Source organism: Molothrus aeneus, chromosome 5, assembly GCF_037042795.1.
Source record: "Molothrus aeneus isolate 106 chromosome 5, BPBGC_Maene_1.0, whole genome shotgun sequence".
Classification (NCBI taxonomy): Eukaryota; Metazoa; Chordata; class Aves; order Passeriformes; family Icteridae; genus Molothrus; species Molothrus aeneus.
Window position 1 is genome coordinate 13,829,970 of NC_089650.1, and position 22,860 is coordinate 13,852,829.

The 22,860-nt window shown below is 48.1% G+C and overlaps 3 protein-coding genes across 7 annotated transcripts in view; 2 read left to right on the plus strand and 1 right to left on the minus strand.

The window, feature by feature from the left end:
• Positions 1–53: 53 nt before the first annotated feature.
• Positions 54–12,728, plus strand: LOC136557384 (trichohyalin-like). 5 transcript variants are annotated; one of them, XM_066551157.1, is made up of 11 exons: positions 54–163; positions 783–1,112; positions 2,113–2,204; positions 2,387–2,564; positions 3,732–3,960; positions 4,562–5,130; positions 6,026–6,167; positions 7,303–7,547; positions 9,061–9,224; positions 9,646–9,895; positions 10,699–12,728. In XM_066551157.1, exons 2-11 carry the CDS (start codon positions 1,041–1,043, stop codon positions 10,921–10,923), a joined length of 2,166 nt encoding a protein of 721 aa, XP_066407254.1. In that variant the 5' UTR covers positions 54–163; positions 783–1,040; the 3' UTR covers positions 10,924–12,728. The 5 variants fall into 5 exon arrangements, with proteins under 5 accessions (XP_066407254.1, XP_066407258.1, XP_066407257.1 ...); XM_066551161.1 differs by having other exon boundaries at positions 9,646–9,891; positions 10,699–10,799; XM_066551159.1 differs by having other exon boundaries at positions 64–129.
• A 243-nt stretch (positions 12,729–12,971) lies between these two features.
• ADCK2 (aarF domain containing kinase 2) lies at positions 12,972–21,722 on the minus strand. Its single transcript, XM_066551163.1, has 8 exons — positions 20,793–21,722; positions 19,982–20,128; positions 18,310–18,438; positions 17,565–17,660; positions 15,495–15,761; positions 14,539–14,667; positions 14,382–14,435; positions 12,972–13,780 (listed from the first exon to the last, which is right to left on the minus strand). Exons 1-8 carry the CDS (start codon positions 21,720–21,722, stop codon positions 13,637–13,639), a joined length of 1,896 nt encoding a protein of 631 aa, XP_066407260.1. The 3' UTR covers positions 12,972–13,636.
• Positions 21,723–22,593: 871 nt separating this feature from the next.
• DENND2A (DENN domain containing 2A) overlaps positions 22,594–22,860 on the plus strand; it is a 58,107-nt gene continuing 57,840 nt past the window's right edge. Inside the window, exon 1 of the mRNA XM_066549593.1 lies at positions 22,594–22,703. The gene's annotated coding sequence lies outside the window, so the exon portion shown is untranslated. The remainder of the gene's footprint in view (positions 22,704–22,860) is intronic.

Sequence of the window (22,860 nt, forward strand, 5' to 3'; positions counted from 1 at the left end):
CCCCGGCGATTGGCGCGGCCGCCGCCTTCCGGGGCGGAGACAGCCCGCGGCACCGAGGTATCCCGGGAAACGGAGTTAGCGCGGGGCTCCGAGGTATCCCGGGAAAGGGAGACAGCCCGCGGCACCGAGGTATCCCGGGAAACGGAGAGCCCGGGGCTCGGAGGTATCCCGGGAAAGGGAGCTGGCCCGGGGCACGGAAGGGTCCTGGCGCACGGGGACAGCAGCACTGCCCTTGCACATCTGCCCTCACTCCCCTCAGCACTTGGGAGCGCCGGGGCAGCACCACGGGCGGGTGCTCCGTGAGTTTTCCCGAAAGTTGGCGTCGCCCACGGGGGCCGCAGAGCGGGGCGAGCTCCCCAGCCCAGCCGCTGCTTTTTGGAGGGGCGGGGCGAGAAGACGGCTCCAGCTGGTGGTGTTTAAGGAAAGGGCGAAAGGGGCAGCGCTTCCCGCTGTCCGAGCCGGGGCAGCCCGGCAGTCCAGCCCAAGCAGTCCGGTAGCGGAGCAGCGGGGCGCGGGCAGTGTCCCGGCGGGGCCGGCATGGGGGGCTCGCCCTCAGAAGCGGGATACGAGGCTCATCCTCGGGGCCGGGATGCGGGCCTCGCCCTCGAGGCCTGGCTGTCCCCGAGGAAGCAGCTGGTGCGGAGCCTCTTCCCTCTCTCTGGGCCGGCAGCCGGAGCGGGAACGAAGGGGCGACGCCTCGGCATAGAAATAGCCAGTACAGAATTCCCACCTGAACATCTGAGAGAGTTTTGTTCTTCTCTCCCATTTTCCCTCTCCCACAGGTGTTACAGCGGTGTGCCTGCCTGTCCATTGCTCGCTCAGCAGTGTTCCTGGAGCTGCAGCCTGGTTTCAGTCCCGGCACTTTGAGGAGGATGGAAAACCCAGCCTGCCGGTGGGTGGATCTGTTCACCGGTATATGCCAGAGCAAGGGTTGGAGGAATTCTGCCAACTTCTTGTGGAAAACCAGTTGCATCCAGTAATGCATATCGGTGTGCCTTCTGGGACACTGGGGTGATCACAAAAGAAGCAAGCAAAAAATCATGGAGAAAGTACCCAGGCTGTCAGGAGGGTCCTTTCAAGGAATCCAACACTCCCCTACTCCTCCTGACAAGGTATGATGCCAATGTAAGATTAATCCACACTTGTAGTTCCTCCTGAATCTTTATTGGATAACATTCCACAATGAACTGGAGAAGAGTTTCTGTGACCCTCCTGGAGGTATTTTAAATAAGCAATAATACCTTCTCAATTTGTTAACACCCCAAACACCTAATATCCTCAGCTGAAACAGCAGTGGATAGCCTTGTAGTTAAGGAATTTTAATTTCCCTGGTCATCTGAGCCATTTTCAGCAGCAGTTTACAGGGAATCGCAGCAAACTTTTCAACCAGTTTTTACTTACTTACAGTTTTTACTTACTTGTGCAACATGTTGCAACCCTACAATGGGCTCCATACCGAGTTTATGTTTTCCCATAAAAGCTGAATGCTTTGATACAAAGTTCATAGTTTTATTGCCAGCTCTGCCTTCCAACTGCCTTGTATTTTGTCTTTCTGTCTTCTTGCAGTCCCTGGCATTCTGTTCCCTATGTCCTTGTTCTCAAGTATCCCTCATTTCCCATCTTGCTCAGGCTGGATGTCTCCACTGCTGGCTTTGATCTGCAGAGGCAAATTCGTCCCCCTAGATTGAGCCCCCACTTTCTTCACTCTTCCTTGACTTCAGGTCCTTTCATTGACCTTTCAGCTTTGCTTGCCAGGGGAGCTTGGAAGCTGTGTAAGCAGCAGCAGCAGCGCACACGTGGCCACTGGCTGCCCACCCCTGCTACACACCTAGCAGCTGAATAGAAACCAGGTGCAAGGAGGGGGTTATCATATAGTTCTTAAGGGTTTTTTAATGTTCCTCCTCTCCAAACTTTATTTCTCTAAATCAAAACCATTTGTGATGAATTTACAGATAAGCAGCATAGTACCACAAGACATGGTGGAAGAATTATGAGGAGAAGTAATAAACTGAAAGTAAATTTCAACTTTGTAGACAATATTCCTGTTTAAGGATTTAAATGTTCAAAAATCATGCTCATTTTCTGTTTCCATCTCCTCCTTCCCCCTTCCAGGTAAGCTCCACATCCATCTCACATGTCCAATGCTGCCACACAGCTAATAAAGATTCCTGTAGCTCTCTGCTGCCGAGATGTCCAGTAACACAGTAAGCTCATAATCTATAGGTGGGTCACTGGAAAAGCAGAGAAGGAAAAGCTGGGAAGCAAAGACAATTATTGCAGGGTGGGGGTTTTGTCCCATGTTGATTTAGTTTGTTTGCACTGCAGTAAGTTGCAGAGTATCTGTTGCCGAGCTTTCCATTACTTCTTGTATTTTCATTTTCCACAGCTGTCATGTTTGTGCCTGGAACCCAGGTCCCTTTTGCATGCCCTTGATACCCTCAGCCAAAAGGAATTTCATTGGTTCTTCCCTGGAGGCTTCCCGTGTGCTGAGGGGAGCTCGTGTGCTGGCAAGGAGAGAAACTGATGGCTATTACTACCTGGGCCACATTGTCCAGGAGCTGAAGGTAACTCTTGATTGGGAACATGGCTGGAAGAGCATGTATGGGTTTTTTTTTCTCTGTTCTTCCCATACTCACCAGTCCCGAGCCCTTGCTGTGGGGTGGCCCTGCAGTGTTACAGTGCACTTCCTAGCCACTGTTGCCTCCCCACACCCTGTTTCCATCTGTTACCTGGTGCTGTCTGGCTGTTTGCTGTGAGGAGTCCTGCAAGTAAGAACAGCCTAGAGACCAATCTGTTTTTGTAGATATAATGAGTTTTTATTCAGAGACAGACTAAACAGGTCCCTTATCCCTATTGTCTACTTTTGCCCAGCCTAGCAGCAGAGTTAGTTAGCTAAACAGCAACTAGTAATCCAAAATGTTTGTCTCCAGGGTCCACTTCCTCTTTACCAAACTGAGAGCTTTCCTCATTCTTTTCCATCTGTGTTTCTGGGAATTGTGAGATGATTTTGGATGCCAGACAGAAAATCCCCCCTGCAGGTTTTCTTTTAAAAGTTTTTTTCCAGTTCATTTTGCGGGTTAGTTAAATAAATTTTGGTGCTAGTATAGGTGAGGATGTGTGTGAGCTTCACTGTGGGGTAGAAGAGATTGGGGTAGAACAGATTGGGACAGCTGTAGGTACAAGTGACATCAGCTGGAGTAGGAGCTGACAGTATCATTTGTGTAAGTGCACTCGGAGATCTGTAGAGAAGGCTGAGATTCTGGCAATAGGTCTTGCCCTCACTTGCTGCTGAAGGTTTCAATTAAAGTATTTAAATTTATGACACTTGTGACTTTTTACTGCTTTGTTACCCTTCTGATTGCTGAAGGATTGTTTTTTATCCTTCATATTGTGGTGAACTGCATCATACACGGTTTCTTTTGGCTGCTCTTTTTCCTGTGGTAGGTTTTCATAGTAGAGTTCTGCCTTAGCCTGCTTTTTGTGTTCTTACTAAAATCTAACTCCAAAGTGAAAGAAAGAAAAAAACTGTCAGCCCCTTAAGCCCCAGCTTTTTATTTACTTTTGAAGTGGTGTGGACACAGTACAGTGAAACCCTGGTAGAAGAGGAAAGCTGCATTCCCAGATCACTTTCCACTTCCTGGGATTTCTGCCACTTCCCTCTTAGCACTTAAGCTTTGCTGTTAACTGGACGTTGCAAATTGCCTTGCACACCACATGTTTTACTCTTGCAGGACTCCAGGGAAGGCTTTTTGGTTGAGTTTGACCAAAGTGGTGCTCTGAAGGGCAAGGTCCAGCGTGGCCAGCAGCAAACGCCGCTCTATGACATTGTGCACTACGAAGACGCCCGGCGACAGCCTCTTGCTCCAGGGGACAGGGTCTTGGCACCATGGGAGGCTCCAGCCAAACGTTTTGGCCCTGGCACTGTGCTAAGGGTTGTGGAGAACACAGAGGCACCTTTAGGTACCTGCTTTGGGTGTTTTGGTTTTCTCTAGCAGCACTGGACTCACCACGGGAGGTGGTCACTGCAGGGAAGAGATCGAGCTCCAGCAGGGAAGAGATTGAGCTCCAGCATGGAGAATTCACCTCCTGCTGCTTGGGTTCTCTTCATTCTGTTTTTATTGTTGGCACTAAGCCACTGGTTTAGGGTCAGAATTAATGCAGATCACAGAACTTGCCTTTACTTTGTTCTGTGGGTGAAAACTTCCTAAAAAGTTTGGGGTTGGGGATAGCATCCTCCCAGCACAAGTCAAAAAACTTTCCTGATCCTCCTAAGAGTCACCTGGTTATCTGTTAGTCTGCTTTTCTGCTATTTCAGGGTAAAATCCCACCTGCTGTGGCAAGTGAGATTTTTTTATATCTGCTGTCTCCTTGCAGGAAATTCAGGAGAAAATCAAATTTTAAACCTGTAAAGAATAAAATCATGGAAGTCGTTACAGAATTGTCTGAAACACAAGTCATTACTTTTAGCTCCTGCTCTCCATGAGATAAATCACACAGATTGATATGGTGCTAATACATTACTTGCCCTTTTTTTTTTTTTTTTTTTTTCCAATATGCACAGCACACAATGAGAGGGGAGTGCTTGTGAATTTCTGGAATGGGCAGACTAAGGAGGTGTCTTCTGCCCAAGCTCTGCGGATTCCCCTGCCCCTAAGCGAACGCATCACCCTGGAGCTGCAGATGCCTTTAGCAGCCAGGCAGATGGTGGTTGATTCAAGCTTGGATTACCCATACCTTGTGGCACCAGGCTATAGAGCCTCAGGGCACTACAGACAGGGTCACCTGGGCCTGGACTGCTGCCCAGAGGCTCTGTATTCCACTCATCCCTGTGCAAAGTGCAGCTGGGGGTGTACCTCGCTTCCCCAGGGCTGCCTTGGAGCCTGGGAGCACACACAGCCTGCAGAGTGCAAAGTGCAGCAGGAAAACACCTTCATCCCCACAGCAAGCCTGACTGAAGAAAAGCTCAGCAAGAAAATAGAACAGGAACTGTCTGAATTGAGGATTGCTTCTTCAGAAAGTGTTTCCAGAGAGGAAGAGAAAAAGGAACAGAAGAGATTGGAGACAGAAAACGTTACAGAAGATGTTGGGTCTTGTTTGGAAGAGGACCATGAGGTTATAGAAACTGAGAAGGTAAAAAGTGGTTCATCCGGGCTCTTCTGTTAATAAATGGTCTGGTATTTGTGTAATTATCTGCTTTGCAACTGCAAGTTTACTACCTGTGGTACCAAGCTAGAGGTTTAAGTCTGCTCCTTATGCCTTCCTGCTAAAGAATGGGGAGACTTTGCACTGCCTTCCTGTGACTGGGGTCAGGTCATTGTCCATAATCTGTCATTGTCCCTGGCTGGAGCAGGCCTCTAGAACCTCTTCCATGGATGCAGAGTACAAGAAGTGTTGCATAGCCCAGTCCCTCTACATTCTGCTTCTGCATGAAGGAGGTAAAGGGAAAAAAAAGAAAAGTGTCAGAAGACTTGACACTGGATAAAGATTACAGTAGGGATTGTTCCCTACCAAGGCAGTCTCTTGCATGATTCTTTTAACATACTTCACCCTGTTAGAAGTGTCCCCTCTCCCAGTCAAGGACCAGAAGAGACTTATGTAGTCCTCAGCAGCTGGTTTGGTGCTTGTGAGCAGGGCACTGGGTGAGGATCAGTAAGGAGGAGGTTCATGTGCACCAGCTACTGCCACACTTACCTTCATTGCTCTGCAAGGGTTAGAATCCAAACTCTGGCACATGCCAGAAGCAGGGCTGTCGTTCAGCCAGAGCTCCTCTGGCCTGATCTCTTTTGTACCATTTTGGACCCTTTCAGGAAAAAGAACTTTGGGTCATTTGGAGACAAAGGGAAACTCAGGAAGTTATCAGAAATTATGGGTTGTTTCTTTAGTAAAGAACTCCTAGAATTTGTTTTTTTTCATTCTGTCTTAAACTTCAGTTACAACTTAAGATCTTGTGCTGTAAACTCATTAAATAAACCTATTCTTTTTCTTATCAGGTCTGGATTATGGTTGCATTTCTTGTTATTTCTAGGGCCCTCAGAGGGAGATGGCTCGTGCTGTGGTTGATGCTGCTGTCAACACAGACAGCTGGTTAATGGAGACAGATCACAAGGAAGAAGCAGAGAGCAGACAGCAGGATGCTGAAACTGAAGCTAATTTTGAACATGAGCATGGTATTGGAACTGTAACTCTTTTACCCTAACATAAGACTTAGCACATAATATCAGTGCAGGATGGCATCATGTATAAGATCTGCCACCATAATTCTTGATGCTCTACAAGAAAGTATCATAATGCCATCTTTATATATAGGTATTAATGGTGCTATGGCTTGAGAAGTTAATCATCTTCTCTCAAAGTGAAAAAATTTTCAGATGGAACTTGAGATTTTTTGGCTTTTACAGCTCAGCTACTGCAATAGGAGCTTTTGGGGGTTTTTAACCTATATCACAGAGCTCAGTATAAATAAAAAATTCCTTACTTTAAAAATCAATCTTTAACATTAACAGTGACTGTGTATAGCAACAAGATTTCACCAGGACTTTTCTGCAAAACAATCCTCTTACCTGTGCTGAAAATTATTGCTTTATAATGTCACTGAGTGGAATTTTGTTCCCTGAACAGCAAAAGGGGCTGGATCATAATTTTGATCAATCTGTTGCTGTTCTCAGCTTGTGACAATTGCAGACATCTAAGAGAGGATTCTGAAAGCCTGAAGTTTTCTCTATTATTGCTTTGTGACACTGCTGGAAGAGGGAGAATGAAAAGTCAAACAGGAGTGCACATTTGCTCCCAGCTGGTGTTCCAGCACCATTCCATGTGACAGCTGCCACTCAGGTCTGCCCTGTCCTTAGCAGAAAGGTGTGAGCAAACTCTGCTCCTGTTCTCAGTTACCAAAAACTGTGTTAGCAGGGTTGTGCCCATGCTAATGTCTCTCAGCAGGATATGGAGCTCAGGCATTGCCCTATCAAAAGCTTTATAATTTTTACTCATCTCAGAGCAGTCAGTTCATGCCAGTCTGTGAGATACCATGTAAACAATCCTTTAGCCTGAGTAGCTGTAAGATGCACCAGGCAAAACTCAGTTTCCCAGGCCAAACTCTTGCCTAAATGGAATGGCAAGCTTGTTTCTGAAAAGCTGGAACCTCTTTTGTGGAGACTAAAAACTGTCCCACTTCCTCATAGGAAAATGCTATAAAATCCTTGCTTGAGTATATTTCATATGAGCAGACCTTTTGTTCTTTTAATTTGATTTCTTTTTATAAGCTTCCTATATTCTCATATGTCCTTGCCCTAATTTATTTGAAAGGCCTTTTTGAGACCAGAGTGGCAGAAGCTCCAGTCCTGCATTCCCAGAGGAGCCCTTCCATGGGGAGCAGTGCTTTGGTTCCTTTCAGGTGCCAGAGCTTCTTTGCCCAGGTGAATCAATCACTGGAGAAAGACAGCCTGACCATCAGATCAGCCTTTTGTGGGCAGAGACCCCACAGTACCACCCACCTGCTGCCTGGGAGATCCACACATCTCCCAAAGCTTCTGAAAGACAAAAGCATCACAGTGAGTATTTAGGTTTAGTTCTTAGGATGAGGAGATTTGTTTATGTCATGTGAGAATGTTCACTCCTTTGATCTTCCACAAAGGTTTTTGCTGTAACAGAAATTATGCCTGTGTAGAATAATGGTTCTGCATAGATAGAAACTTAAGGACTCCACTTGGGAGCCCACATTGTGCAGGACAGGGCGCTTGTGGTATTTTTGCTCAGCACTTTTGACGGAGTGTTTTTGTATGTTAGATATAATCTCTTCTAAATAAGCTTCTCAGCCAGCTCTACTAGATAGCAAAAAAAAAAAAAAAATCCTCCTTTACAGATACTGAAAGCAAAAAAGAGAAAGTTTAGGCAGTCATCTAAGGCCCACAGCAAGGAGTGCATGTTAGGGCAGGAGCTAGAAGTCTCCTGATCCTTAGGCTGGTACTTTACCTGCTGGAAAACATCATTTGTTCACCTCCCACCTACAAAACACCTTTGATTCCTTCTTTGATCTCTCCTTGTGAGTGTCATTAAACACACCCACAAGGTACTTTTTTTGCTAAGAATAGCAATACACTGGAGAACAAAGCTGTTTACAGCCCCTGGGAAGACTTACAGATCAATGTGTTAAGAGAAACCAGTCAAAATGCTGTGTAAGACTGGCAGGAACATTATTTGAAAGTCCTGTAGTGTTTTCCAGCTTGTGGTATAGGAACATGCTAACTGCACTTGGGAATAGGAGGAAGGAGGATGCATTTGACAGAGGAAAATATTTTGGGAGAACTCTGTTCCAGCTCCACACAGCTCTAGCAATGTAAACTGGAATACATGTCTAAAGGTTTGGTGGTGTTTACTTGCACCTCCCTCATAAAGGGCACTGTAAGGAGTACAAAAACAAATAAATATTTCACTATGGCTGTGAAAAGAGGCCTTGTAGGTGCTCCTTCATCTCTGTACATGGCACAGTGCATTTAAAAACACAAATCAGCAGCACTACAGCATTGAAATGAAACTACTGCTGAAGAAAACACAAAGACTGCTTGAGAATGGGTGGAAATCTCAGACAACAAAAGGTGAAGAGTTGGAGTACCTGCAGAGAACTCAGGAATGTTCTGGGTTTGGCCAGATGGGGGCAGGTATTTCTCTTGCTAATAAAATCTAGTAAGGAATTTATGATGTTTTATGGTCAGAACCTGGATTTTCCATCCAATCCAGAAGTTGACCCAAAAACTGGGGAGTTTTAAGCATTGGCTCAACACCAGAACAGCACAGCCTACTGACCTATGGAGAACTCTTTAAGACTGGATTTTCAGGTACCTCTTTGTTGATTAAGCCTAATGTTTTCTACATACAAGGTTTTAGCATCATCCTCAGTATTTTCATGGATGGGAATCAACACTACAGTATTTGTGAGCCTTTGTAGCTTCTAAGCCTCAGGAGTGACATTAAAACTGGGCTGTTCTGGTTTTGTGTGCTTACAGTGTGCATTAGAAAAATAAACACTGCTGGGACTAAGGGTTCAGTTTGCTGTTTTTCTTGTAGAAATCAATCCTTAGTGGTGCATCTCAGAAGAGGTGGAAGGAGCTGGACTTCAGCAGAGCCAAGATTGAGCACAGAAGGTGGCAAGAAGAACAGAGGCAGCTGAAGAGGGAGCAGCAGCAAGAGGCAGATGGCACCCGCCGGCAGCTGCGCAGGGACAGCCTGAGGTGATGCTGGGAACTGACTGCTTTTTGTGCTAGAGGTTGGAAGGTTGGTAACATCTGCTCCCTGCTGCTCTCCCACCTTGTGCTTTTTGCTGGGCTCTGCACAGGGGTCACAGTGGTTCCCTACTGGGAATGGAATTGGTGCTGGAGGTGTGAGGGAGTGGGTACACAGCATTATCTCCAAGGGCAAATTCCCTTCAGTCCTGCTCTCAGACCGACAGTGCTGACATCAGGCACCAGCCCGTTTGGGGCTTTTGCTACCTCTGTTCTGGACACAGGTTTAATCCTCATAACCTAACAAAGAGTCCTGGAATGCTAACTGAACACAGATTGCCAAAATATCTGCTTTGTGTCTTATGCACTGACTTTCTTTTTTATTGCTCTTTCTTTATGAGAAATTTGAGAAATTTTGTTTTGGAAACAGGCAGCGATTGCGTCAGAGAACATTGCAAGGGCTGGAGAAACAGCTGGAGCACAAAGAGAGATCTTTGCAGCACATGGCACTGCTCCAGGCTGCTGGGGCTGAGAGGAGCAGGAAGGAATCCTTCTTTCAAGAGGAGGAGGAGAGGAAGGCAAGGCAGAGGCTTCAGTTCTTAAAGACACGGCGTTTGCAGAGAGAGGAGTTGCAAGCAGAAAGCAACAAAAGGAGCTCTGAACAAGAGAAAGAAAGGCTGGTAAGGGCAGTTCCAGAAGTTATTTTCTTCTTCTGCCATATTTCCAGCAGTGGAAGCATATATACAAATATCTGGAGTATTTGTATATTTCACCTGTTTTACATCCAATAGAACTGTATCATTTAGAGATAAAAAAGGGTAACCTTTTTTTGGCACATGGATAAAGTGAAAAGTGGAAAGTAAAATTTCTTATCTCTGCCACAGAAGAAGTCTTTCTTCATGCAAAAATGAAATAGATTATATCCATTTCTGACTAATGAGAATCATAGTACTGTAGGATGACTTGGATTGTGTCCATCTAGTCCCAACCCCTCTGCCATGGACAGGGACACTTCCCACTAGACCAGACTGCTCAGAACCCCCTGTCCAGCCTGCCAGGGATGGGGCACCCACAGCTTCTCTGGGCAACCTGTGCCAGTGCCTCTCCACCCCCACAGGAAAGAATTTATTCCTAATATCTAATCTAAACCTACTCTTTTTCAGTTTAAAGCCATTCCCCCTTGTCCCATCACTCCACACCCTTTTAAAAAGTCCCTCTCCAGCTCTTGTAGCCCCTTTAGGCAATGGAAGGTGCTCTAAGAGCTCCCCAGAGCCTTCTCTTCCCCAGGCTGAAGAACCCCAGCTCTCAGCCTGGCTCCATAGCAGAGGTGCTCCAGCCCTCTGAACATCTTTGTGATCCTCCTCTGGACTCACTCCAGTGGATCCATGTCCATGCTGGGGGCCCCAGAGCTGGACAGAGATGAAGAGTGAGGATGAAATTTGGCATGAAGGCTGTCTGTACAGTTTTGAATGTCTTTGTGTAGGAGTTGCTGAGGAGCAGAATGCAGTCACGGCAGGAAGTGCTGGAACAAGAATGCCAGGAGCAGGACAAACAGCAAAAGCAGCACCAGGCTGCCAAAGTGAGAGTGTTCCAGAGGAGAGAGAGTTCTCATCTGAAGATGGAAAAAGAAGGGCAGAAGCTCCGTGCCCTCCAGCAGTACCTCAGGGAACAGAAGCTCCTGCTGCTCCAGGCATCCCTGCTCGAGTAAGGAAGCTGCACAGTGGGTGAGCAGGGCCTGGAGCAGTTCACAGACCTGTGAGTCAGTGTGCAGAGTGTGACAGGTGGCATTTGGATTCCTGGAGAGGTCTCTAATCTCCCTTTCACTGCAGCCAATGTGCACTGCCACTGCTCTGTCCTTCACCTGCCTTTCTTCCTGGGGTCACTGGCTCCCCCTTCCCTGAGAGGGAGCAGCAGGGCACATCTAGAGGCACTTTCTGCATCACAGAGGAGGGATTTTTAGTGCACTGCACTGTGGTGAGTGGAGGTGTCAAAGGAGAGGAGGAGGAGGTTAAGCTTGTCACATCCTGAAGTACTCCCTCTTCCTCACATCATCTGAGGTACAAAATTCCCTGTGGCTGTGGCACAGGACATGCACTGATCAGCTCTGGGTAACCAGAAATTTCAGCCAGGTATTTAGGAAAGGAGAATGAACATAGCACAATTTATTTGCTGAAACAGTCAGAGCTATATGAAAATATCTTTATTTTATACAGAATTACGCTAAAATGAATACAATATATGTGATATCTTGTTTCAAGTAATACCTAGAACCAAACTAGACACAAAATTTAAATTTGGCCTGACATTCTGTATACACTTAGAAACATGGTACACATTTTCTGGCACATTATAAGAATTTTTGCCTCCTTCTAGAATACAGCAACAGTGATAATGGCAGTTTCTTAAAAAAAAAAAAAAAAAAGAAAAAAGTAAAATTAATAAAACTTGTAAAAGGGAGCTTTGAAATCCTGCCAAATCTGAATGGCCAACAGTTTCCAAGCAGTGTCAGACTGCATTCCTCCAGGGATAATAGAGAGGCTATGCCTTCAGCTTTTCCCTAAAAAGACCAAGTTAGGTCTCTCATCCAGATGTTTACAAACTACTCTGAGACCTTAATAGCTAAAATGGGTATTTTTAAACTTTAGGATCCATAACGTACGTGCGTGAGCCATCCTGAGATTTTTGCTTGAAGGAAAAAAAAAAGGAAAATATGAACTTAAATGGAAGGTGAAGGCTTTAACAAACAAAATGTCAGAGTTAAGGTCTGGAAAAAGTGTAACTTGCTTCAGATTATGGAAACTACATGTGAGGCACAATTTTGCATTTAGACATGAAATCCCATCATTTGGACCAGTTTCCACTCTGTTGAGTGTCTGGGAAAGTTGGCTGGAATTTGCTCAGCAGGAACATGGATGGTTGTGCCCCAGACCTGGCACACACCCTGCTGGGGGAGTGTGGGTGCTGGTGGCACATGGAGATTTTCTTCAGGATAATGTTTGAGGGGTTTGCTTGCTTCTCTTCTTGTTTGAGTTCTCTTTTACATAAAATCTTGTGCTGGTTAGGACAATGCTCTGCCTGCTTGCTTATGACTCTAACTAGACTTAAAGAAACAAGCCTAAAACTTATAAGGTGTTAAACTCTGCTCCTGCTTTTATCCTTATGCACTTGGAAATGGAATATGTAGTGATTAAAGGAAAGTACATGAAATATATTGAGCTGAATCTAAACTTATTTTTCAGACTTCATTTATATGCTATTAATCATTGCTTTATAATCACCATAAAACAGCAGATTGTCTGCTTATGCACTTTCTCTTCATTGCTTAACCACCTGAGAACAGACTACTGCAGAGACCCTGCTCCACTGCTGTTTCACACAGGGTAGGTCTGGGAATATATTCAGTACCACATTATTTCCAATCATTCATAGACTGTATTTCTCACTATTAAAATGCAGCCATAAAATCATTTTAATACTGCTATTAAAATAATTGACTGTAAATGCCACATGTAATCCAGCTCTTCTTCTAGCTTTATTTGATTTTAAACATTTGCAGTGTGATTTTGTTCCATCAGGAAAATGCTTGGACTCTGGTTTGAAACCTGCTGGGAAAAAAAACCCTAAGTATGTGCATATCAGTTAAGGTTTTGAGTACAGTGGGGAGCACCAGGGAGGGTTGTAGAGAAAATCACACAGAGCAGAAAAAAAGAAACCTCTTAAGTTTCAGAAACAGAAAAATTAAGACCAGGACAAATATTCCCAGAAGTTGTTTTTTTATTATGGAATTCAGTTTTTCTGCCTAGGTAGATTTTTTATTATGCTGTTTATAATCCAAACTCCTATCATAATGTACTAGAGTACAGAAGTTTGAGAAAAAATTTAAATGGTCTGGTTTTGTCATCCAAAATGACTAAGAGCAGACCACTACATGCAGGATGTTAGGACACTTCTACAACAAAAGTAGAAGTTAAAAGTACAAAAGACAAACAGGTTTATTGGCCTTTTTCAGCCTGAATGTGTTGCTTGGGTGATGCTAGAACATAATTTCTCATACCACAGTGCAGGTAAGTCAGTAAATTAAATATTTACCCTGATATATTTTAAAACAGACTTGATCAATTAACATCTTTCTGAAGATGTTTTTAAAAACTAACAGAGCACATTAGCTCTTAGACCTGTGGCAATGAGTGGGAAATGTCCAACTGTGCAAATTCTTCCTGCTTTCTGGAACAGACCTTCTGATCATCCCATGCCTGGTGCTTGGCTGAAATGACTGAAGGCAGCGTTAGTGGAGAGCAGCCACTGTGTACCACATCCCTGGGGTACCTGTGACTTCTCACCTTCAGCCTCCTCTGTGTCAGCTCCCAGGCAGCACAGCACAGGTAACCCTCCCACAGGGAGAGGGCAGCAGCCACAGGAGCCTATTTGAGGGCAGAAGCTGCAGTTTTGATGAGCAGTGGCTTAGCTGCCTCCAGGATGTCCAGTTCAGGGTCCAGTGAACGTCCCAGTCCTTCCAGAACCATGATGGCAAAGATGATGGAAGCAAAATTGCTCTCGAGCTTCACCTGGAACCACAACAGACTGAATGGACTCAGTGGATGTTATTTTCTTCTGTGCCCCTTCAACCAAAGTACCAGCTCTGCCTAAGCTGGGAGGGAAGAGACTGGGGAGAGCATTTGCACACCTGAAACTAAAATGCAACTCCACCAGTGGGACTGTGCAGCCCTGTGGCTGACAACCCCCATTCAAGCCACCACAGGTCTTTTGAATTCCAAAGTTGTTTGCAGCTGTGGAAATTTGTCCCCAGAATAATCAGTTACAAGGAGGTATCTATAGTCTAAGGGACTATAAAAAAGGTAGGAAAAACTATGTGTTATAAAAATACTCATTTTAGTAGACGGTATCAACCATTAAATGAAGTATTGAGATAAAAAAAAAACAAACAAAAAACAAAACAAAACAAAAAACCCACAGAAATTGGGCTTGGCAGAGTGTGTATAAGACCTGCCAGCATGCCTGCAACACTTGGATGCATTCCTGCAGTTCCTCTCCTAGCAGTTTGTTTCAGAAGTCAGTCCCCTCCTTGTTAGCCCCTCGTGTTTGCAGTAGTTCTCCCTCCCCAGATGAACTTCCAGGTATTAAAGGCAGACAGGGACAGGACCTCACCTTATGGGTCATCAATAGTTTGAAGACACTGGAGAGGAGATTTCCCACCTGAAGCTGGAATACACAGGAGAATTTTAACAGCTGATCAAAAAACCTTTTTGTTTCAGTTTTCAGTGCTGAATTGCAGCTAAGTGGGACTGTGACAGGGTGCACTTGCCTTGCCCAGGGCAATGGTGTTCCCCCGGACCTTGGTCACAAGCTCTGCCATCTCAGCCTTGAAGCGCTCGATGTCTTGGCACTGGTTGGCACGGGCGTGGTGCAGGATCAGCTCTGCCACCCTCTCCCCCTGAGAAACAAGTGGAACAGCACAACCAGAACCTGGTCACTGGTGACTTGCAATCAGATGCTTGCAGTTCTTGCTTTCAGTAGCTGAGAAATGCCCCGGCAGCACAGGATGGGCCTGGACAAAGGGTTTAGCATGGATTCTTTGGCATGCTTCAGCAGACCAAGACAAAATGTGTCCCTCTTGAGCTCTGTTAGTGACTCCTTCACCCTGCAGCTGAGAGACAGCAACAGGCAAGTAGGAGCACAATGCTTGTTCCCAGAATGAACAGGAGAACAAGAGACACCAGCACTGGGTTCTCCAGTCCATCTGACAGTGAGTTTCATGGGGGGAGGAGGATAATGTAGTTCCCCTCACATGGAGGAGCCTAGTAGAGGTCAGACCCCTCCACACACACCTGTCTTCCTTCCTCTCCTCTATAGAGGCTGACACAACAGCAAAATGGAGGAAGGCATATGGGGCCTTCCAGCAGCAAGGCTGCAGAGAGGAACATGTGGGGCAGATTAAGATGTGAACTCATTCTCTCCTCTTCTGCAGCAAAACCTGACAGATTCTGCAACCATGGCTCCCAGGCAGTCCTAACTTGCAGCAGAAGTACTCCTAACCAGGAAGGGGCAGCCAATACTTCCCATTTTGGCAATTCTAGGTCCTGGGGCACTGAAATTGCTCCACTCTGGCAGCCTCCTTGCTGCAGCTGAACAACTTATCCCTGTGTTTGGGGATAAGATGCTAGCTCCTTTCAAGGGGAAACAGAAAACTCTCACTTTGGCCATCAGATTCCACAGCCACCTCCCTTCCCCAGCCAGCCCCATGCCAGAGAGGGGCCTCACCTGTCCCTGGACCACAGCCGTGAACACGGCGCGGAAGTTCTGCATGTCGGCGCTCTGCAGCTCTGCCACGATCCCTGCATCCAGCAGCACCAGGCACAGCTGCCGCAGGGCTGGCTGCACCTCCAGCACCTGGCTGTCACACAGCTCTGGCACCTGGCTGTCACACAGCTCTGGCACCCGGCTGTCACACAGCTCCGGCCGTGCCGTGCCCTGAACCAGGATATTCCCAGGGTGCAGGTCGGCGTGGACAAAGTTGTCGACGAAGATCTGGAGGACAGGTAAGTGTGAGAGCAGCTCATTCCAAGCAAACCTGGTGACACCAAAAGCCCCCAGGCAAAGGGCAGAGGGTTGTTTGTGGTCTGTTCTCTGTCATTACCAGTGATGGGGCAGCACCACAGCAGGTGGCTTCTGCTGGAGACCAGCTTGGGCACTCGGGGAGTCAGCAGAGCTGTGTGAAGTGATCCAATATTTGCTAGAGGTCAGGTAGGACAGCCAGGAGTCCCAGCAGGGAATGGAACTGCCCTTTGGCAATTGGCCCTAAACTGGGGCACACTGGTGGGCCTTAGCAAAGGGTAATGCAGTAAGAATAGGCAGTTTGCCATTTGGTGACAAGGTTATAGTGAATGGGTACATTTGTCTAGTGCAGGACACCAACCTACATTACAACTCTATTGAAAAGTAAGGAAAACAAGAGAAGAGGAAATGAATCTGTGTAGCTCTTCTCTGACTCTGCTAGCAGTTAGTACCAAAAAGGACTGGCAAGAAGACAAGAACCAAACAGTACTTCCCCTGCCCCAACCCTCCTGGTGACCTGCAACTGCAGGACTTCCTGCCCCAAGGAGATTATCTTTGTATTTCATGGATTTCTCCTATGAATTTGTTCAACTGCCATGTAAATAATTAGACCTGTGTGAAAAAATATGGTTTTGGTGTTGCCTGAAAAAAAATTACTTCTGCCAATTTTAAGCCCTCCTTATTGAGAAACCTTACACAATAGATCCATATTCATTCTCATGCACTCATGACTGCATAATCTCTGACATAAGCCACTCATCATTGTGCTTTCTAGAGTTAAGAGTCCAAATTATTTCACCATTCTGGTATGGAAGACATTCCACACATGTAATCATCCTATCTGCCTTCCTCTGCACCTCTTCTAGGTCTACTACAGCCCTTGAAATGGAGGGTCCTGGGCACAAAGGGACTAGAACTGCAGAGTACTTGAGAAAGAGGTATTTGTTTTACTTACAGACATAAAGTTGTTTCTTTGCCCTTTAACTCTTTCCTACTCCTAAAATTTGAAACCAATCTTAGCATGAAACTATTCTTGTTCCATCATTGCTTTTCTGAGTGGTAAAAGCTATTTCAGAGCCTGTCATACTACCTGGAGCCAGAACTGGAGGTTCACTATTGCCCGAGCACAATGCTGCAGTTAGCAGCAGCATTTCATCTGACACACACTGCCCACACACTCAGTACTGTCAGGAGCTTTTGCAACTCTTCCCTGCTGGTTCTCACAGCCCCTCATAAGACACTTGTACCACCCTCTCAACACTCCTTTCCAGACTATTTGGGATTATTTCAGCTACAGAAGAACTAGATAGCCAGAAGCTGAACCTGGCCAGGTTTGTTGTCTTGACTCCAGATTTAGGTCTCCCTAATAAAAAGGCAGTTTTAGAGGAGTTGATAAATTAAGAAATCAGCTCATTGTTTTCCCTCTGAGTCACATCCACAATCTATGCAGAGCACATGACATTTGCTAATAATGTTGCCCTTTAAGGTACTTGGGTAATAGGTGAATATTCATTGGATGGATTAGTGGGTGTCCTGAGCAAAGGCTGACCAAGGTGCACAGGCCAGTCCTACTGTGTGCAGGCAGATGGCCCCTCTGCAGTGGCAGAGCTTGTGTCAGAGCCTAAGCAGGGCCAAGTCCAGCCCAGGCTTTACCCAGACCAGGTACAGGTAGGAAGCAAATAGGTTCTCTCTTTAACCTCTCTTTGTCTTACTATCCAAACTGAATAGCTTCTGCAGGAAAACAGCTTTCTCTTGCAGCCCCAGCCAGGTGCTTACCATCTTTAGCAGCATGTCCATGCCCATCCTGGCCAGTCTCTGCCGCAGCTCCGTGCCAATCCCCACGCGCAGGTAGCGTGAAATGGGCTCACTCTCCTGAAACAGAGACAGAGCTGGAGTCAAACACCCCCTGCACCCCACCTTCAAACACACCTTCTCCTGGGTGCCACGAGTGGGGGGAAGGTGATGATAATACCCTAGAAAGGACCTGGCAGAAAGAGCCTGTACCTAGTGTGATGGAGAACATGACAGAACCAAGGGTTTGCTCCTTGGAAGGACAGACGGTATTCCAGGGACAGAAACACCCTTGCCAGGGTCACACACAGGAAAACTAAGCCTGAGCGTAGCTTTGGTCTGGGACTCAAACATCCACAAGGGAAGTGAGGCAGGAATCAGAAAGTGTCAGACTGCTGAGCTCCTTGCTTTGACCCAGCGCAGAGGAGAGGTGAAGCATGGTGTTGGTTTGCAAAGCACAGGGGGCTGCACCCACTGCTGGTCTGCTTGCTTTCAGACCAAGTGTTCACTTCTATACACAGCTGTCTGCTACCTGTCTTCAGGGATGCACTGCTTGCAAACAAAAGAGTGGAAGAGACACTAAGGAAGGACATCAACCTCCTTAAGCAAATAAGAAAAAAAGCATCCTTCTGCCTCTGATTCCTCCTTCTCAAAAAGAAACACCTCCTTGCCATGGTCTCCTTGGGGCTTTCTCACTGCTACCATTGCACCCACACTCTGCAATTCTTACCTCAAATGTTTCCACTAGAACATCTGCTGTTACCAAGGGCCAAAGGGGAGTTGGAAACTTCACAAAATCAACATCTAGGAAATTCTGTCGGAAGCGCTCCAGATTTCTGGCTTCATAGCGTAAGTCAATCTCAAGGGACAAACAGAAAAGCGGGTTGGAAATGAGAATCAACTAGGATTAGATCTTCAGGAGCCTGTGTGAATTGCAATACTCAATACCAACAAAATCAGTCAGAAAGCCAGAATGGAAACAAAGTAAGAGTGGTGCTTTTTACAGGCTCATAGCCTCCCTGATGGAAGAGGAGCAGACTGGGTAATGGATGGTGCACAGCCAGGTCCAACCTTTGAAATATGGGTGCCTTACTAGAGGCATGGTGTCTCAAAATAGACCAGGACCACGTTATATTCAAAAATACAACAAGATCTTAAACTGAATGCCATCCTGAAAGGAAGCTTGCTGTCCAAACGGCAAGGCAGGCAGACAGGATAGAAGAACTGCAGCCACAGCCTCACTTGCCAGAGAGGCATCTGTAGCAGGAAGAAATTTAATGTAATTCATACAAGATAATCCACTATGCCAAGTCCAGGCCCTGGTTCTTCAGTGATCCAGTGTCTTGACACAAGTGCATCTCTCCTACTGTCTGCTGCTGCTCAAGGAAGCAGGATAACCTTGCCTCACCACACTTGTCTGGCAGCAGGGAATACCCCAGGAATATTTCCTGTTCATTCAAAAGGAAAAAGCTACAATGAGCCTATCAGATGTTCTCCTGACTCTCAGTCTTCTGCACATCCACCCAAGCTCTGCCAAACTGGTACGAATGACCTCGAGCCACATCTGACCACAGTTAACATTTCCCAGGATGGATTTACTGCGCAGAGGTTTTGGAATTATAGAGAATAATTAAGGTTTTCAAAAGCTTGTTACAGACTTCAGACTCTGCAATCTAGACACAAAAGTGAAATTAGCAGATAATGGCTCATTTCATAGAAACATAAGCCTAATTAGGCCTGCAGTGAGATCTTTATAAGTTTTATAATAGCAATGTTCCAGGATAGTGTCTTTAGAAGACATTAGTAAATCAGGATGTTTTCAGATCTGTTTGCAAAATTGTACTGGCACTGTGAGTCTGATGACAATACAGAGTAGAATGTGTTACTAACTTCTGTGAAAACATTATTTATGCCTATATATATATAAATATCTATCTCAGTGCTAACAAGCATGACTAGTGAGTACAGACTGCAAACATATATGTAGAATTATAGAAAAAACCCACATGCCTGAGTACTTGCTTGGAGAGATTCTTTCCTAAGGAGAGGTGTCTCACCACTGTTCACCTTTCACAATGCTGCAAAAAGGACTCTGACTATGGCTAGCTAGCTGTTCAGGCTGTCCACTAGAAAACACATTCAAAGTCTAAACAGTATTTTCAAAGTCTAAAAAGTAATTTTAGATCTGGTAAAGATTTTTTTTCATTGCTTTGCTACTTTGTGAGCGTATAAGCTTTCCTACAGTAATGTTATGTGATTTGATTAGACTAAAGAACAGAAGTAAAGAGCAAGCCAGTCTTCACCTAACCATTTTAAATGTAGTGGTGTGAACAGAGTTAGAGGCAGCCAGAGCAAGACAAAGGGCAGTTTTGTTTAGCTGGGGACCATGGCCTGGCACATACCTGCTGCATCATAAGCTTCTCAAACTCCTCCACAATCTCTGTCAAACTGAGCCACTTGAACCCGGGGAGGAGTCCAAGGATGCGGCTGCCCATCTTCATGAGAAACAGATCCATCTGGACTTGGTGGACCAGCCCAGGGTGCAGGACCTGCACAAGAACCAGCAATGGCAACATCAACCCCCCTGACACTCCATTGCAATGAGCTCAAGTGATACATTTCAAATATACAGAACCCGGCTTATTGGGATGGGAGGCAACCAGCTTCCCTAGCTAGTCCTCAGAAGAATTCCCAATTTGCCATTGATTATGATACAGAGAAACATTTTATCATTGTCAAATTCAGTGTATCAGTGCTGGAGGCTACAGTCTCACCCAAAGACATTTTGCACCACTTTCAGTCTTGCCCTGTCCCTTATTAGTATTTGAAGCGCTCAAATATAAGGTTTCTTTAAATAAACTTTACAGGAACGCACTTATACATTCCAGATTTCTTCATGTGAGCAGAGAAGGAGGTTTGCTGTTTGGAAGGTGCAAGTAACATTAATGCTAATTCTTTTAATGTAAGTTGGGCCCTTTGGAGACATTCCTAGTACCCACATGCCACATCAAATCTTGAGCTCTCCGTCTGGCAAGAGCTGGGAATTGTGGCTGCCTGGAACAAAAGCACTGAGAAAGGACACCAGGAGAGACAGCATCCCTTCTTGTTCCACCTGGCCCTGGCCAGCTACTCCACTCCATGGGAGTTAAATCTGACGGACCTCGTCCAGCAAGCTCCATGTTCATACCGCTACCGTTTCGGCACATGACTTACTTTAATGGCTACAGGCACGAGATGTCTGGCTGATGACGGATCTGCATTCGGGAGTGGCTTGGCCCTCTGCTCCATAAGGGACATCCTACTCCCGGAACTTCCCTGGGAGCAGCCTGTAGAACTCAGTTCCTCCCTGCTCCTCTCATCCCGTATCTCCTTGCTCTTCCTCCTCCTCAGCCACCCGAGGAGGCCTCTAAAGCCTGACACTTCCCACGCTTCAAAGGCGGACCTGAGCTCCGAGCGCTGCTCCAGCTCCTGGGCCCGGGAGCCGCCGATGGCGGCGAGGTCAGCATAGGCTTTATACACCTGGGCAACGCAGCCCGAGCCCACGGGCTCCCGGCTCGGGAACTTGAGGATGCCCGTCCAGTCCTCCCCGAAGGCTTTCCTCAAGAGCTCGTCGGTGTGGCCCCAAGGGTGCGGGCTCACCTCGACGTGCAGCTTGGAAAACTCATCACAGAAGGCCTCCGAGAAGAGGTCCCTGCGAGTGCTGGCCCACTGGCCCAGCTTGACACACGTGGGGCCGGCGGCCTCGGCCGCCCTGCGCAGCAGCCGCAGCCAGCGGGCGCCCAAGCCGGGCCAGATCCAGGCCAGCGGGTAGAGCAGCAGCAGCGGCCCGAAGCGCAGCAGGAGCCCGCAGGCGCGGACACCCAGCCGCAGCACCAGTCCCAGGCGCCGCAGCAGCCCGCGGGGCGGCCGCTCCGCGCCGCGCTCCGCCGCCCACGCCGGGCCGCGCTGCCCCGGCCTCTCCTTCCAGCCGGTGCCGGCGGGCACGGCCGCGGGCACGGCCAGGGCCAGGGCGGCCCAGCGGCCGGCGCGCAGCCCGGAGCGCCCCGCGCCCGCCCGCCCGGGCAGCGCCGGCCGGAACCGGAGCGCGGCGGCGCGCGCGAGCAGCGGGAGCGGGAGCAGCCGCGCGGCGCCGCCGGCCACCATCGCGCGCGCTCCCGCCGCCGCCACCGCGCGCGCCCCCGCCGAGGGCAGGGGGCGGGAGGGGGGCGCGCCCAGCCAATCAGCGCCCCGGAGCGCGGCGGCGCCCCGCCCCTTAAAGGGCCAGCGGCGAGAGCCCGGCGGGAACGCGAGTGCCGTGAGGGAGGCGCGTGCCCGGCCTGTCCCCTCAGGATCGGGCTGTGCTGGACGGGGACAGGCGGGAAGGGGCCGCGCCCCTAACCCTAACCCTTCACCCCTCCATCAGTTCTGAATCATAGCAACAACAGTGAATTTCCTGAGCTGGAAGGGACCCGTCAGGATCCTGGAGTCCAGCTCCCGGCCCTGCACAGGACACCACAAGTATCGCACCGTGAGAGCGTTGTCCCGACGTTTCCTGAGCTCTGTCGGGCTTGGTGCTGTGCCCACTGCCCTGGGCAGCCCGTTCCACTGTCCGACCAGCCCCTGGGTGAAGCCCCTTTCCCTAATACCAATCTCAGATCAAGGGATAGAACTCGTGTTGCACGTTTGAGGCATTGCTGGCCAGGTGCTCTCCCAGGTGCGATGGCTCTGTGACACCATCAACCTCGGGGAGCCGTGCCGGGGACACGCACCGGGTTGATAGCAAGTCAGGACTTTCTACGTTTCCCCGCAAATCTTTCCGTCTGCAACCAGAACGGCGGCTTTTCACTCCGCTCCGGTTTGCCCCGCTGACACCGGCAGCCCCCGTTCCCTCCCCCGAGCGGGCAGCACAGGCGCTCCATGCCCGGAGCGAGGGGCGGGCGCGGCCGCCTGGGCGGCGGGGCGGGACGGGACGGGACGGGGCGGTGCTCCCGCCTGAGGGCGGCCGGGGCCGGGGCCGGGGCCGGTGGCGGCGGGGGGCGGGCGGGAGCCCCCAGCCGCGGGTCCGCAGCCGCCAGCCCGGCGCCGGGTGCTGCCGTCGTCATGCCGGGACACGGCCCCCCCGCTCCGCTGCCGCCGCCGAGGAAGGTAGGGAGGCGCCGAGAGAACGCTAACGCGATAGAGCAGCGGGCAGAGGTGCCGCTCCAAAAAAAAATCCCAAATTCCCTCTTCCCTTCCGCGCCCCAACTTGGCTTTTCTTCATCCCGGCTGCAGGGAGGGAAAGCGGGGGCCGCCAGCCGAGTCC

What these genes read in the sequence shown, in the direction of transcription:
- LOC136557384 (XM_066551157.1), top strand. Translation starts at nt 1,041, where the DNA reads ATGGAGAAAGTACCCAGGCTGTCAGGAGGGTCCTTTCAAGGAATCCAA. An exon ending in ACATTGTCCAGGAGCTGAAG is followed by an intron (nt 2,565 to 3,731) that starts GTAACTCTTGAT and finishes TTACTCTTGCAG; the next exon opens with GACTCCAGGGAAGGCTTTTT. An exon ending in CTGCGCAGGGACAGCCTGAG is followed by an intron (nt 9,225 to 9,645) that starts GTGATGCTGGGA and finishes TTTTGGAAACAG; the next exon opens with GCAGCGATTGCGTCAGAGAA.
- ADCK2 (XM_066551163.1), bottom strand. Translation starts at nt 21,722, where the DNA reads ATGGTGGCCGGCGGCGCCGCGCGGCTGCTCCCGCTCCCGCTGCTCGCG. An exon ending in AGAAGCTTATGATGCAGCAG is followed by an intron (nt 18,439 to 19,981) that starts GTATGTGCCAGG and finishes TTGTCCCTTGAG; the next exon opens with ATTGACTTACGCTATGAAGC. An exon ending in CGGCTGTGGTCCAGGGACAG is followed by an intron (nt 14,668 to 15,494) that starts GTGAGGCCCCTC and finishes CTTGTTTCTCAG; the next exon opens with GGGGAGAGGGTGGCAGAGCT.